At 39.1% G+C, this 16515-nt stretch overlaps 2 protein-coding genes across 2 annotated transcripts; one reads left to right on the top strand and one right to left on the bottom strand.

Moving 5' to 3' along the window:
* Nucleotides 1–202: 202 nt before the first annotated feature.
* On the top strand, nucleotides 203–10163 carry LOC116041690 (uncharacterized protein C6orf132 homolog). The gene is made up of 5 exons (XM_031287710.2): nucleotides 203–442; nucleotides 3348–3436; nucleotides 6408–6498; nucleotides 7132–9091; nucleotides 9177–10163. Exons 1-5 carry the CDS (start codon nucleotides 364–366, stop codon nucleotides 9271–9273), a joined length of 2316 nt encoding a protein of 771 aa, XP_031143570.1. The 5' UTR covers nucleotides 203–363; the 3' UTR covers nucleotides 9274–10163.
* Nucleotides 10164–11094: 931 nt separating this feature from the next.
* wdr77 (WD repeat domain 77) lies at nucleotides 11095–14411 on the bottom strand. The gene is made up of 10 exons (XM_031287711.2): nucleotides 14012–14411; nucleotides 13268–13453; nucleotides 13035–13176; nucleotides 12841–12890; nucleotides 12607–12677; nucleotides 12297–12354; nucleotides 12020–12091; nucleotides 11827–11935; nucleotides 11676–11744; nucleotides 11095–11588 (listed from the first exon to the last, which is right to left on the bottom strand). Exons 1-10 carry the CDS (start codon nucleotides 14118–14120, stop codon nucleotides 11438–11440), a joined length of 1017 nt encoding a protein of 338 aa, XP_031143571.1. The 5' UTR covers nucleotides 14121–14411; the 3' UTR covers nucleotides 11095–11437.
* Nucleotides 14412–16515: the final 2104 nt, after the last annotated feature.

The following is a 16515-nucleotide window of genomic DNA, read 5'->3' as shown; positions in this document are numbered from 1 at the left end:
ATTTTTAATGAAACACTCTCAGTCAGCCTTGCCAAGTAGCTACATACACCACAGAGCAGCTCATTCAGTGCGCAGGTGAGATTTGTGCTGGAATGTCTGTGAAAAGGAGAGCCGAGGCCTCACCTGTTGGGAGTGTATTAAAACAGGGAGGAACAGTGAAAGGGGAGTAGGCGGGGTTTGCTCCATTTTCTGTCTGTCCAGAAAAGTTTGCACCAAATCACTGGAGTCAGGTACAGGCTACTGCTGCGCGGCGCTGTACCTGTCGCGAAAGTAGCTCACTTGCGCTTTATCTCGGATTTACCTATTGGTTTAAAATGCGTCAATAATTGTGCCCGAACCGACCAGTCGTATCAATCAATAATCATGAAGAGAGGAACGTTGAATTTTCTGGGTCGAAAGAACCAGTCTCTTTTCGACACAAATATTAAAATCAAGGACATGGGTGAGTAGCCTATACACTGCTTACAGGGCCCATTGGCTATAAGGGAGATTTATTTAAACTACTGAAGAACAACACGACCTTTGTACTTTGTGTTGACATTGACAAAAGTGTTAATGCCACGACGCTCTCATAGACTTATTCATTCCGGTTGATCCTAAAGGAAATCCAAACAGTATTCTAGTATTTCTAGGGAGCAGCAGGTGCCATCAAGCGGAGGAAACCTGTTTTGAAATATCTCTTCTTGGTAAAACTGGATGACCTTGCACACTGACATGTCCTCTGTCCTCCACCAATTGTATTCACTAAATGTTATTTAGTGTTGCCTTAATGCTTTAAGGAAATAAGGGATTGTGTAGAACAATATCTAGAAACTCCAGCCATTTGAGAACATTTGTGTAACTGAATATCTCCAAGATCCAATAGGCCTACTCTATAATTGGAATAATATGTCTAAAACAGCTGCTTTTAGTGTGTTTGTTTAACTGATTTTTGCTGTTCAGACTGTCTGGGAGTAGTTTATGTGAATATGAGTCAGCTATAATCTTATATACACAACAAAATGCTATCTAGTGGTGATTGTGGTATAACCTGAAATTATTGTAAATAAAATGTATTGAAGGAAATATGATGACAATACAGTAGGGCTGGATGACACAGATGAAATCAAAAATCAAATTGCTTTTGTTTAAATGCCTTAATATCAGTACACTAGTTAAGTGATTGGAACATTTATTAGTACTATAAGGACATAGTATAACAACATATAACAGCATATTAATGCTATTACAACTAAGCACCCCCATTTGCTGAGGAAGGCCATGACATGCAGTTGAAAGCTCTAGAAAAATAGTAAGTAGACCTTAAGTTCAGTTTTTTTAGCCAAACTAAACAAAGTGAAATGATGACCATGTATTCATAAAATTTGATTTTTTTTTTAATTAAAGCAGCCTCTTAGACCAGGAAAAGATTAACCAAAAGGTTGACCACGATATTAACACTAGATAATATCTACTCTCACATGTTGAGATCAATGTACTGATAAACTGCCCAGCTGCATGTGATTTAATTGGTGAGAGCAGCAGGAAAAGCAAGGGTAAATAATACAAAACCGCAACATGAGAGAGAATATTTGTCTATTTAAATCAGCCAGGTGCACAGTAGGGAAACATAATTTGGTTAAACTGGTTTAACATCACAGGAAATTCTTTCTACAATCGTACTGAGTTGATCCCACAGTTGCATTTTTGGTATCAAGTGCATGAACATCACAAGGACAACATGATGTTTATACTTATTAAGTAAAGGAAAAACACTTTGTGTTCCTTGTTTATAATGTGCGGCTCTTTGGTCACTCTTCAATGAAAGGTGTTGCTATAGAAGGCTGACAGAGCATGCAGACTAAATGCCAGTTCAGTGACAGGTTTCTGTCACCAGTCACTTATTGAACACAAGATGACTGACATTGGAATGAGCAATGAAAGAATGCACGACTTTTCTTTTCTCCGAACACCCCAGTGACCTCTGATAATATCAGTTAGTTTAACCCTCCTGTTGTCCTTGGGTCAAATTTTACCTGTTTTTAAAAGTTTCTACATCAGAAATTTGGGATTGTTTCATCCAAATTGTCCACAAATTACATGGATGGTTCCATACAACGCTCCTTGCAAGGATCAGTTCACTACATTATAGAATTTGAGGTGTTTTGTTCCCAAAAACTAAACTAAACTTTGACAAAACGTCGTGATATAATTTCATATAAATTAGGTTTCTTGACCATGAATTCGAAAAAAAAAAATAGTGTAGAACTAGTGGTAATACATTGGTGTGAGTGGTGTGTACAGTATACTGATGGTAGTGTAGAAAAAAAAAGCGATAAAAACATGTTTAAAAAGTGTCAAAAAAGTGTTCAATTTCAGTTTTGACCCGGGAAGACAACACAAAGGTTAAATTCGTTAAATTTAAGATAAAGACAAACAGACCATTTTCTGACCGTTTCCACAAAACAAAGAATTATATAAATATCTCTTTGCCACTTTGACTTCAAATTGCAGGATCATCATGCTTTGCTGCTTGCAGTACAAACCTAAAATACTTACATAATAATTTAAAAGCATTAAAGTTTAGCTGACCTGTGATGCCTTCTCTTCTAAGAGAGAGAAATGTATACAACTCAAATGAATTGAGCCTAAACTTATCATAACAAATGTTCAAATCCTAAAATCAATTTGGCAAGTGTCACAACAGATACACTATTTCTATTTGGAAATGCAGTATAATTAACATTATTGTGTCTTATACTACAAGTTGTGTTGCTGTAATTGACTTCAGTTACCACCTTAACTAAGCTTTTACTTCAACACAATGGTGAAATATAAACAAAGATTACAGTCATCTGTTTAGCTGCCTGTAACTACAGTATTTAGTTGTCAACAACAAAACTGCCTTTAACAGCACATGGGATCACACAGTAGATCGTTAGGTTGAGTGACAACTACTAAGAGGCCACTTTTGGTACATCCAGTATGTCATTACCTGCACAATAACCAGAATGTACTAATCTTCACCGGAGAGGAGAACAATAGACAGTTGGACACAGTGCTGTTTCGGAAGGTGAAATGTTCTCATGAGGCTTTGACATTTTAGAAACTAACAGCTTTCTGGAAAAATGATCATAAGTACTGCATAATGTCAGCAATGGTGAATTTATTGTTCTTTTAAGTCGAAAGATATCTGCCCATGTTCATTCGTGTCTTAACCGTATTGTTTGTCCTCTCTGGCCGAAGTATTCACAGAGCTTTGAGCAGAAATGTGATGGCTAAAAGCATGAACTGAAACTTGCTTTGCTCACAACGGACTGCCAGAGGATACAAATAGGATACAAATCTTTGTTTTTTTATTTCCTCAGACAAGGTGGAGCTTGTGCTGGGATCATCAGCAATCCCCGAGTCAGGTACTGCCAGCGTGCGGGCCAGACCCACTGTCAACCATCACACTGTGAGTATCTCAATAAAGCTTCATGGTGCATTATACTGTACATATTCACATTTATCACTCAATTGTTGACATTGCATAACATAACATAAAATATGCGTTTGAGCAGACTCCACCCTGTCGTTTATCTGCAATTAAAGAATTACTTCATTGTTAGTCTCGCACTGCCAGACCTTCCTCCACAGCGCTGCGGAGGAGGGTCTGGCTAGTCCACACAGCATTCAGGGATGGGAGAAAACCATGCTCTGGTTTATTGACATTTCTTTAAACCAATCACAATCGTCATGGGCGGAACTAGGCGCCGGACAGAGCCACGGTGCCTCTGCAAATTAGCCTCGGGAAGGAACTTGTTTTGGTAGAACGTGTACGTTCAAAGGTTTTTTTAGTCGTTCAACAGAAACCTCAGATTGGACAGATAGTCTAGCTAGCTGTCTGGATTTACCCTGCAGAGATCTGAGGAGCAGTTAACCATAGTCCTCATAAATCCACCGGAGTTTAAAATTCCTACACAAAGAAAGAGGAAGGTAACGGACATCCGGCCGAAAGAGGGACATCCGGCGGCATTTCCACCGGCACCGGAACAATCCCGGAAGTGGAACTTCTTCATTGTGTACTTCATTGTGTACTCCATATCTGCAGAGCTGCACAGATGCAAATTAAGTGATAAAGGACAGTTTAGTGTTTGACTGCGTTTAATGTGGGTCAGTTTAAACAAGCACAGGGCACAGTGTTCGTCAATCATTTTTAATTTTGTCAGTTGAACATTGGTGCCAGTCGAGTTTGGAGATGTTTGTGTCTGTTTGGTGAAAGTCCCTTTTCCTTAACTATAATATCTTTTCATGTGGGAGTGATAACACTGACATTTTTCTTGAAATCATATGGAGTATCAACTGTGAAAGATGGCGTATATCATGATATGTGATGAACCATATTTGGTTCCATTGTAGTGATAATGTATCACCAGTGGTGGAAAGTATCTAAGTACATTTAATGAAGTACTTTTACAATTGTGAGTTACCTAAGTAGTGTTATTGATTCTACATCATACTTCTACATTTCAGAGGGAAGTATTGCACTTTTTACTCCACTACATGTATCTGACAGTTAAAATTACTATTACTTTTCAGATTTAGATTTGACATAAACACATATGATATAATACAATACATTGTAAAAGATTAAACCAGTGGTTCCTAACCTTTTAGGAAAAGAAAGTGTGTCTAGTTGGGTCCCTCATGTACAGTATAACACTCACAGAATAAGTACTTTTGATAATCAAAGAACATTTTGCTAATAATAGTTTGTAGGCTACTTTTACTTAAGTAGAATTTTAGAAGACTTTTACTTGTGATGAAGTATCTTTACATTGTGGTATTGATACTTTTACTTAAGTAAAAGTCACGATACTTTCCACCACTGTGTATATCAATTGTAGATATCCCAATATACTGCTGTATTTTTCATTTTTAAGTGGTTTGGGAAGATGTGTAACTCCTAGCACTACATTAGCAGTCCACATTACTGTCAGGCCTCCAATTATGTTGTCATGGTGCAGATATAAATAAAGAGCTCATATCTGCTCTGGTTCACACAACTCAGTGTTTGGGAGTGTTCTGTGAATGTGTCTGTGGCATGTGTTGGATGTGGCACACCCAGGACAGCGGAGACTGCTGTGACAGATGAAAGTGAGTCATAGTGCAGGGAACAAACAGATGAACTCAAACTGGATCATACGCCATCTTTACTGACACACCCTTGGCCTGTAGTGCAGTGTTGATACCTTTCCAAGAAGCTACATAAGTGCCCTGAGATTATTAGCCAAGATTGTCATTCAAGGCGTGATATCAGGCAGAAGTCCAATTTATTTTAATCTCGAACAATCAAGCATTTAAAGCGCTGAAAAGCAGCATACCAGCAACATGTAGCATAATTCATTACCAGCTTAATTCATAAGATTTTGAAGTGAAAGTGGTGCGAGCTTGTTGCATTATTGCATTAGCAGATTACTCAAAGAGTCCACAGTAAGTCTAAGTCACAATAATGTCAAAAGGTACAGCAGAAAAGATATGTTTTGTGTTGTCCTTCCAAAGGGCATATACCCCGTTAACTCTCATGGACTTGTATTGTGTCAACACAGTCTGTGTTTATTTTTGGTGGCATTCGGGCCCTGAAGAGAACGGCGAATCTGCCTCACACTCACTCTCACACGCACATACAGTACAAACACACAGGTATCTAAGTGACAGCCAGGCCCACATTAACAGTAGGACAATGAGATGAATAACAGGTGTATCCTCTGATTCACAGACTGCTCCTCATGAGTAAAGTATGGGGATGTGTGGTGTACAAAAATTATCCTTTAGAATCCTCCACCTCGTGTTTAGTCACAGCAAACCTAAGAACAGCCTAAATGCACCATTTGGAAACAAATTCATACATTGTGTTACAGAATAGTGAGTTTTATTAAAACAATGCATTTTATTTTCTGTCATTTGTCAAATTTTAATGTTATTATATATACTGGTTTGCTTTTCGACAAATTTAACTTTAAACTATTTGCAAATAAGGCCATACAGTTGGTTCCTCATAATACCAAGACCTGAGAGCCATTTCAATTATTTATCAGCAACTTTTGTTCTATTGATGCCAATAATGTAACACCTATTGGACATGCAAATCTGTGTTCAGGGAACATTGCGCTGCTCTCAATAGTTGAGAACGGGTTTGTTCACTCCAGGAGTGAATACTTGCCAGTAAAAAAAAGTTCCTCTAGAACAGGAAGTAGAGTTTATTTCATGTTTACTGGTGTTCTTTTACATTACATAACATTACATTACATTTACCTGACACTTTTATCCAAAGCAATTTCCAATATGTGCATTCAACCATGAAGGTACAAACTCTTGAACCATGCTATGTTTCTTGTGTCTTAGATGTTGAAATATCAACATCAGTTTGATGTTTTTTTCCTCAGTCCTCATCTGACAGTTTTCAAGGGTTTGCCGTCCCGACACCCAAAGTCCCCCTCCTCCCGCCTGTCAACGGTCCAAAGACCAACGGTTCAGGTGAGCGTCTACCTACCTCAAATATGTACTAAACGCTAGAACTTCCTTATTTATACTCTGAAGGACCCAGATCATTTGCGGTGCCTTAACTCTGACTCGGTTGATGGATCACAGCAATCAGAATGTCTCCATAAAGGGTTGAAAATGCAGGGCAGGTAAATGTTTGTTCAGGCTGTTGCTCAATAACCTTCTAGAATGTATCCAAACCGCATATTTACAAAATGGGGGTGTTTACATTTATAAAAAGAAGTAGATATCATTCATTTAATTTTAGCTGTGAGCAATTCTAAATCTGTCATAAGATTACTATATCACTTGTTTATCAGGCTTTAAACTCTAGAATTCATTTAAGCAAAAAAAGTTGTTAATTCTTTATAATCTGTCTCCTTTTTTTAAGATATCTTCTTTTTAGTGAATTGTTGATGATAGAATGGAAGCACCTGATTGTATCCAGAATCAATCCAGGACTTTTATTGCATATTTACCAATTTATTGACATACTTAATAATTCTTACACAATTCTGAATATCTACAGTGTGTAAATGCATGAAACATTTAAGTGTGTGCTCCTGCTCCACAGTGTTCAACTTAAACTGTTCTCTCTCTTCTCCTTTTTTTTTTTTTTTTTTATAGTCGGTGGAGATCGCTTGTCCAATGGATCTGTTATATCTGTGCCTGACCTCTTAGAGGGGGAAATATTTGTTCCTCCTCCTCCCTCTATGGCACCTCCACCCCCCCCAGGGACTTTTGTTCCTCCTCCACCAGACTTCATGGGTGACCTGAACAGTCTAAATTTGGCAACCCTTCAGTCTCCTTCCATGTCTGCTCCAAAACCGACCTCACTGGCACACTTCATGGAGGAGGAAGACTTAAACTTCATAAAACCACCACCAATGGCTCCGCCAAAGCCTCCATCTACTTGCACTAATAGCTCTGTATCATCAGTACCCAGTTCTAGTCCACCGCCTGCCAAAGTTCTTGAGCGTCAAACCTTTTCCCCACCACAGCCCCCTCCTGAAAGGCAACACAAGACTCATAAAAAACCACCTACAAAACCCATTAGACTGTCCTCTATTTCCAACTTTGACTCCCCACCACAGAGTCCTGCCCCACCTCCCCCTGTGCAGACATCCACATTATCCACTTTCAATCCCCAAAACACAGCAAAGCTTTACAATGTTCCTAACACCTCCATTCTCAGCGGTTATGAGGAGCATGACTCAAGATCCAAGCAGATGTTACTCCTGGAAGATTCTGCCTCTGGTAACTCTGCCCCGGTACTTGTCCAGGTGGATGGGAAAACCCCTAAAGTGGCTACACCGTCTAAACCAGTTTTCAAAGATGTACAGGAGCTGAAGGAGAACTTACAAATTATCCAACCCTCTCAATCACTCTTGCCTGAGCCAAACAAGGAGGCTAAAACAGGGATAGTTTCAGCACAACCAGAAATAGACAAACCGCTCCAGACTCCACATCTACCGTCACCACAGCTTCAGAAACTTAACAGTTCTCCGGTGAATTCAGAGTCCATCAAGGACAAACTTGAAGGATCTCCAAGTCAAGGTCGCAGATTCAGTCCGATAATAGATCGTAAACTACGCAACCTGAAGAGTAGTGAAACCCACGGGGCACGAGATGGACCTGCAGCTTCCCCGCTGGCTCTTTTAATGGCAGCTAAAGAAAGAGACAAGCATAGACTGAGTCACCCTCTGTCGCGAGAAAACAGTGGCAAGATGAAAGAGCAGCCTAGTGCAAGCATTCACCAGAGTGTCTCCAGTCCCAATTCATTTATCGTCACCCCAAAGTCCAGCTCATCCTCTTCTCTAACATCTGTAGAGAGAGTACAGGAGAGTCTGAAGCCTGTCAGTCCAGTGGTACATAAGCAAACAATTCAGACTCCAGTGAAATCCAGCAGTCCTGCTCTGGTCAACGATCAGATGCCATCCACCAGTTCAGCTCTCAGTAGGATAGCTGCAGGTACCACCAACCTGGCTGAGCAGAGACACAATGCAGTGCAAAGCCCCTCAAAGTCTCAACCCATACAGCATGAGGATTTAAGTATGCCATTACTCCCTCCGCCACCAGAGTTTGATGATTTTGACGAGATTATGGAGCCCCCTCCTTCCATCCCTCCACCTGACCCTCCCATGAAAAAGGCACCAACACCAACTGAGATCCCTCTCCCTCCATCTCATGTTCCACCTCCACCTCCAAAACCCAAACCCCCAGCAGCTCCAAAACTCCCACCTCCTGACATCAATGTCAAGCCAAAGCTGCAAGTCCAGACAAAAGCCAACGCGGCCCCTGCTCAGCTTCCAGCCAATCTTTCACCCAGTCAGGCCACACTCCTGAGCATCTTACAAAAGAAGATGTTGGAAATGGACAACAAAATGGCCCCAGTGATTGAGGCAGAGTCCAGTTCTGATGACTGGGGCGCCCCCTTGTCCGAGGAGCATGTTAAGGTCCCTGTTGTCCCCAGAGCCACACCACAGAGCAAGAATTACCCTGTGGTTAACAAAGCAGCAACCCTGGACATGCAGGAGCTTGAGGATAAATTGGTCAGAAAATATCAGGAAGTGAAAGTTCCCACCAGGTAAGAGTGCTCAAATAGGACACTTTTTTTGAGACAGTGTTTGTGTACAGTATCAGTTTATAATCATGTACGTTTTTCTTTTCAGCAACGGAACACAGTCAAAACATCCGTATGGTATGACCTTTATGGTTCGGCCTGGAACTAAACAGCCTATTACTCTGGTCAGTAAAGGGGATCCTTAATGTGATTAATTCTATTGAGATAGGTGTTCTTCTGTTTAGCACACATTTCATGTGATTGGATGATGTGATTTTGCATCAGATGGAATTTGTACAATGGGGGGAAAAACACTTTGAACAAATGTGGTTAGAAAATATGTTAAGAATGTCTCATAACAATGGTCTGCTCAGTTCTGAATGTACTCTGAATGTATTTATCAATCTTTGGAGAACACACTATCACTGTCACATAGTGTTTTCTGTTTTGTATTTTAAGTGTCAGTCCAAGGACCACTGTTTTGGTTTCTTTTGGCTGCTGCTGTTTATTCAGTGTAAAAGTATATGTTGCCTTTTTAATCAAAGCTTTTTATTCAGTCTCAATGCCACACGGGTGATACTTTAATATGCACATTCTAAAATGCTTCACGCTTAAGTTACTCAAAGCTTTAAAGTATATGCTGAGTGAAAATGAATCTACATTACACTAGAAATTCTTGGATGAAGTTTTTGTAAGCTGTATCTGTACTCTTGATTGTAAAATACAATAATAATGTAAAATGCATTTATTATTAATAATAGACATGTACGTTATTTAGGTCCACTGGAACTAAGCCAACAGTTAATTCAGACAAGTATGTTTATCCCAGGATTGTTTCTCATATTTATTGATCAATTGTTCTTTTTCATCTGTATAATAGTTTTTTTTCTGCAGAAAAATGTGTCCAAGTATCTACACTCATACTGTACATATCAGTTTATATAAGATTACAAAAGAACTTAATATTTTAAGATGTAGTTTTATGTAATGATAAGGTTGTATAATCAACATATTTAAAATATTGGTTGTAAAGTCTTTAAGCACCAAACAACTAAATGGAAAATAAATCCAAGCAGTAATTGCATGCTTAAATAAATGTCATTGAGTTTTTTGTGCACAGGATTGAAGCTTTTGTGTTAGTATCAAGACGTTAGTTGAGAATAGTCAAAAATACAGCTGACATGGTGCTTCTGGGAGTGCATATGAAAAAGAACTGGCATGACAGTTGCACTGTAGTTTATATAATAAATTGGGGGAAAGAGTAGGGAAGCACCAAAATAAAGATTTTAATCAGCAATCTTAAATAACCTTTTCTCTTTCTGTCTTAGGCTAGTCAAGTTATGTTAAGATTCATGAGAGTTGCAGATCTCATTGCCCCCTCCTTAGTTTCAATCAATTCCTGGATGCCTATGGGATCATGATTGTTATTTGATCCCATAGACACTCAACAATTTAGCCAAGATCGCCTTATATTGCCGTTTGACATAACTTCAGACTGCACAAAATACATAAAAAGGTATGTCCTAAGGCATTTATTAGTTTTTGTCTCTGGGAAAAACAGTGAAATGCCCCAAAACTACCGTGTCTCTGAACTATCTCTTTAACCAAATCACACACATTAGGCTATTCTATGTGATCTTCTTTTAATAACCAATGTCATATGTTTCACTTCCATTCACTGAACCTCCCCTGAAACTGTTTGGAGACCCCCCAGGAGTGGCCTGCCTCACACCTTGAAAACCTCTGATTTATAGTACTGGTATATGGTCTAGTATAATGGTATACATGAATACAATTTATAATTCCTCTTATGCCCAGTACTTTCAAACTTTCTGTAGTCTTGCTGTTAGTAAGGTAGAAAAAAACATTTTTTACAAGGCAATTTTTCCCCCTCATGTTTGAAATTTGTAGGCATTCACATTGATTGTGTTTCATAGTGGCAAATGCCTTTATTATGGGCAATTTTGCACACTGGTTGTTAGCATATAGTATATTCCAGGAAACACAAAGACATGTCAAAATGCTCCTAATGTTCAACACGTTACATTTAATGTAAAATTATGCAATACAAATGGGTTGCCTCAAGTGTAATTACACATGGAAAGGCTATACAGTATGAAGGAAGTGGATAGAGGGAGACCATAATCGTAGAGTAAAGTAGAAATGCACCAAGACCAGGACTGGGAGAGCAAAAGTCCAACTATTCTGCACATATCTTGAGTACTAAATGACAATGAAACACTTTAATCCATATTTTCTGACTGACAGATGCAATTTTTTAGATACAAATGATGGAACCCCTCAAAAATAGGGGGGAAAGTAGTTTTCTTAAAATGTGTTCTATTCAGGGTGTGTGCGCATCTGTTGGGTCTAAGAGGAAGAAGAGTTGGGAGCTTCGGCAGCCGGATTCACCGTGTGGTGAAGCACAAGGTGATCCCAGCCTACGGTTGTGAGAGTGTTGGAGCCATTGTGGAGCCAGCACACACCTTTGACAAAGTCCTGGTGTCGCCGATCTCTAAGTCTGCAGAAGAAGAATATATGATTAGTATTTTTGAAATGGTACAGGAGGGTAACCATGTGTTTTATAGTATGAATTAAAAGAACTCACATTTCTCGCAGTTCAGAGTTCATAACAGCTAGGGAACAATCATCACTTATGGAGGCCAGCAAGGAGGCACTGGGATGGGAAAATGTTTTGTTAAAAGTTGGTAGAGGAGGAATAGAAGAGCTAATGATACTATGCTAAAATTGATGTTTACCTATGTGTAGAGAAGGCGAGCCCGTTAACTCTGCGGCTGTGGACGTTCTCAACCCGTGTCGGCTCTGTTCCCAGGAAATCCTTTACGGCCACTCTGCCCAGCTCATCACCTGAGGCACAATAAGCATGATCAGAAATGCAGGGACTGCTGATGTAATGTCTCCGTCAATCAATAATCTGCTGCTGGGGCTTACCAAAAGCAATGGTGCTTCTGTGGTGGGGGTGCCAGGCTACAGTGGTAGGGGAGCAGCAGGGGGACTCTACATCTGAGACAAACAAAAAGATGGAAATGACATATGCAAAATAGAAAAAGATTGGGTCTTGATGTAAGCTGGTAACCTGATGGTAGCTAGTTAGACAATTATCAGCCTGTGATACTAATTTCCACTGGAGTAAAATGAATTCCAATGCGGTCAACAATGTGGTAAAAATGTCTGAACCTGGTTGTTTAAGCTGGGACAGGTTGCTCACCTATTCTTGAGGCTGGTTTGTTTGGCTTTCTCCTGTCCCACATTAGCACACGGCCATCCTGAAGGATAACAACATGTTTGAGTAAAGACAAGTCTTACAGTTCCGTATTTGCTCTTTATTACAGATTGACTGTGTTGATACACAGCATTTTATTGTAGCTTTCTTGTGTTACAACACTAGATCAAAATCTGTTCATCCTCATTAAAATGCACATTTATGCAGTAATGTGCTCCAAAACCTAGTTCTAGCAATTATTGTATATTAGACGTGTTTTTAACGATGCATGCAAACTGTTGATCAGTTTACTTACTTGACCACAGGAGATGAAGAGAGACTCGTCTGTAGGACTGCAGGCAACACAACTGACTGGCTGTGTGTGCACTGGAGGAAGAAAAAAGTTAATGACATATTTAGTTATGGTTTTTAACCATCTTTAGAATGAGCATATTCATTTTTTCAGTACTGCATTAAAATTAAAGCAACCATTCATATTACTACTATATACAGTAGATATACTGTGAGCAGTTTTGAGATGTTCCCTTACCATTGTAGGTAGTGACAGCAGTCTCCTGACTGAGATCCCAGACTTTAACTCTGTAGTGAAGTAAGGGAAAATGCATTGTGATGAGAAAGGGGTGAAAAAAGTGACTACCAAAATCATAATGCCAAAGTTCAACACAAACAATCGACATGCTTCTGTTCTGCAACTGTGTGTATCCATGTAAAATGGTGTCTAACCGGCAGTCCATGCTGCCAGTGACAGCACCATTTGCCCCAGTAACTGGGCTCACTGTGGTGACAATGTGGTCGTGCTCATGTTTGGTGAAGCGATTCACCAGTAGGCGTTCATCCTCTGCCAGTTCCCAGAGCTCCAGGGCACCTGCACAGGAACCAACCAAAGAAAATCCCATTTGACATTCAAGTCTCAAGAAAAGTGCTTGATTCATAACTACTATGAATCTGCTTCTTACCAGAGTCTGATGCAACAACAACGCCCTTTTCGGATACCCATTTCACATCTGTGACTCCAGTCTCAGTCTGCACACCAGCTTTGCAGAGTTCCTCATTGGGAGCCTGCTTAGGGTCACTGTAGATCCAAACAGATCCCTGCCAGCTTCTGCCACTGAGGCTGGAGGCACCGAGCAGCAGAGTACCATCTGTGAAGAGAATTTTTTTTTTTTTTTTTTTTTTTAAACACATTAAAAAACCCTATATTTTAATGCTGCCTCGACAGATAACTAAACTGAATTGTTAAGAGTCACTCTTTAATTCGGCGAGCATCCAATTCACAGAGTAGCTCATGATATTTAGGCTTACGTGCAGTTTAGTGTCACAAATTATTTTCCAAAAACTGAGTGTCCCAAATGATGAGGGTCTTATTTGAGACAGGTTAAGGTTAGGGGTAGGGTAGCACAGGTGGTTTAGCAGGTTCATAATTAATTAAGGACATTGTATGGGGAATTTGGGACACTAAACTGCATATTTAAGCTGCTAAATGCAATTTGTTTGCGTAGTAACGTAACTAGTCACCTGCAACAAACAATATAGCTAGGCTGCTGAGCATATGCACAACTTTAATAAACAAAATGTTTTATTTAACATTTGGCGGATTGTATATACACCAAATAACCCGATGTAAATAGTCTAACGTTAACCAACTAGCGGCACCACGTGTTTACCTATGTAACCTTCAGCTAGCTTGCCTTGTTACCTACCTGCTCTGTATTGCGCTGAGCTTAGATGCTTCTCCATGCATGCAGGAGCATTGGGGGGTATGTTCCATCGGTTTTCCTTGACCATGTTAGTATCAACTGCACTTTTCATTCAGATAACTCACTTTTACAATGGCTACAGCAGTAATTTTCTAAACAACGTTAGCGCGATGTCGGCGTTAGCCAGCTAGGTAGCTAGTTGTTGCTGTTGGCTTGCGGAGAAACCACGGTTTTTGTCTTTGGCTTATTTGTGAACGATAGCTAACGAGTTAGCTTACTTTAGCTAAAGACGTTCTAAGAATGAATGAACGACTGAGTGAACACTGAAGAGCAACACATGCATGGGACTGGCATAAAACACTTCCTGCTCGGGGCTCTTCTTCTTCCTTTTTGAGTTTACGGCAGTTGATGTCCTTGATGCATAGCCTTGATGGCGCATTACTGACATCTTCTGGAATGGAATTTCATGCTGATTTCATGTCTTCTTTGAGGTTTTACGGCAGTTTGGCATCCACAATGTTGCTTTACTGCCTTCTTTAAGTTTTAGCATTTAATGAATGCATTTATTTATGATGAAGGACAACGCATTATATTGATCAACATACTGTAAATGTGCCAGCGTTAGCCAGCTAGCTAATTTACAGCTGTAGAGCTTTGGCGAGATGTTGTATGGAGGACATGGGAATTGAAATAGAACATTTATTTATTTAATATCTAATTGTAGCCTAGCTACATTAAAACCAAGGAATTAATAAATTGGGTTTCAAATCCATTATGAAATAGAGGAACTATAAAAGAATTTTCAAATTAAACTTTAAAACAGGAAACAAATACATAAATTAAAAATACATGAATTATTCCTAAAAGAGCATTTAAAAATCTATTTGAAAATGCAGTTTTAAAAACAGGAATTCATAATTGAATTTCCAAACGAGTACTGTATAAGAATACAGCTTTTAATAAAGGATTTAAAAGGGCAATTCCTTTTTTTTATTATTTTCAAACAGCATCAACCTTGTTTCAAACACCTCTCGAAATACAATTTCGAATTTGGCCGTAAAGCCATCACGAAGACAATAAGATAATATTTTTTGCCAGATTTCGTAGTAATAAGGGGACTTAGCCCATTCTTGTAGTAAGAGTTTTTAAGTAGGCTATAGGCCTAGCGAGCTAAGCCTGGTGACTTGATTTGATTAGGCTATTAATCGCTACATTTTCAAATCACTTTCCAAAACTTGGTAATGTGGTAACTGATGATTGGTAGATGTTCTGCTTAATCACAATAAACTGCAACTCTTGTGTTTAGGACGTTTAAATAAATATGGGACAAAATCACTCTTTTGTTGACCTACTCATAAATCACAGACATATGGAGTTGGTGACAATGGGTCAAAAAAAAAAGTTGATTCGTTTTAAGGGGTCACAAGCCAAAATGGTTGCAAACCAAACATTTATTTGCTGCAGCACTTGACACTAATGGTAATTATGTATAGGTGATGAAAAAGAAGAAGAAACACTAGGCTGCATGGTAATAAGGATGATAGCTGCAGTACATTATCAATGACATTTGGCAAAACAGTAGATATAATTTGATTAAAGAAAAAACAAATAGGAGCTTGAAGGAGATAAATCATCTCCACAAAGTGTCCACAAATAATGAATTGTCCTTTCATTCTTTCATGCACACCCAAAGAGGTTGATTCATGATCATGTTCCTTCATGATTGTCACTCCTACAGTCTTGGACAGGTTATACCACATTTTTTAAATATGACCAAGTGTATCAATGAAAAAAAAAATAGCCTGGTAGTGTCACAACATCACAATAAACAGTCAAGAGAAGAATCAACTGTAATGACATCATGAAAATGTCTGAAGTCACATTGAGGAAAACTATTGACCAAATGAGTTGTATTCCAAGGAAAAGGAAATCATGTTCAGCGTCATTTAGTTTGTATAACAGGAAATAGTATATGTTAAGAGGACAAGTTGTGTCATTGGCTAGGGCTAAAGTCATCCATTTCCCTCAGAGTTCTTGTAATGTGAAACTCACCATGCAAGTTATTATAGTGAGACTATTATTATTGACAGGAGATAAAGTCAACGGTGTATAGGTTGTAAACCACGCATGCACAGACACATACAAACCTTTAGATAACCTTCAGAGAGCGTTCCCTGGCTGATAACAAAATAAGTTATTATTGCTGGTCGTTAAAAAATAAGGTTAGAAGGTTACCTGTTTACTGGGCTAACAAACACTAATGGATTTTAAAATGAATCTTCAAGATGCAAAAACCGTCTCTTCACATCATTCATGGGAACAGGGGGTTTCTTGGTGATTCTAGGTGGCAAAAATGAGCCATTGCATATATATGCTCAATATGATTTAAAACAGGATTCATGTCTGGGTTAATAACTATAGGCCTACTTGACGTAACGTTAAATTGATGGTGTCATTTTATGTAGGTTACAGGGCTGAAGTGGTTTTGTTCAGTCAAAACGAAGAGA

The sequence above is a fragment of the Sander lucioperca genome, chromosome 6, assembly GCF_008315115.2.
Source record: "Sander lucioperca isolate FBNREF2018 chromosome 6, SLUC_FBN_1.2, whole genome shotgun sequence".
In the NCBI taxonomy this organism is placed as follows: domain Eukaryota; kingdom Metazoa; phylum Chordata; class Actinopteri; order Perciformes; family Percidae; genus Sander; species Sander lucioperca.
Note: the sequence above shows the minus strand (reverse complement) of the source record. Positions and strands in the feature narration are given on the sequence as shown.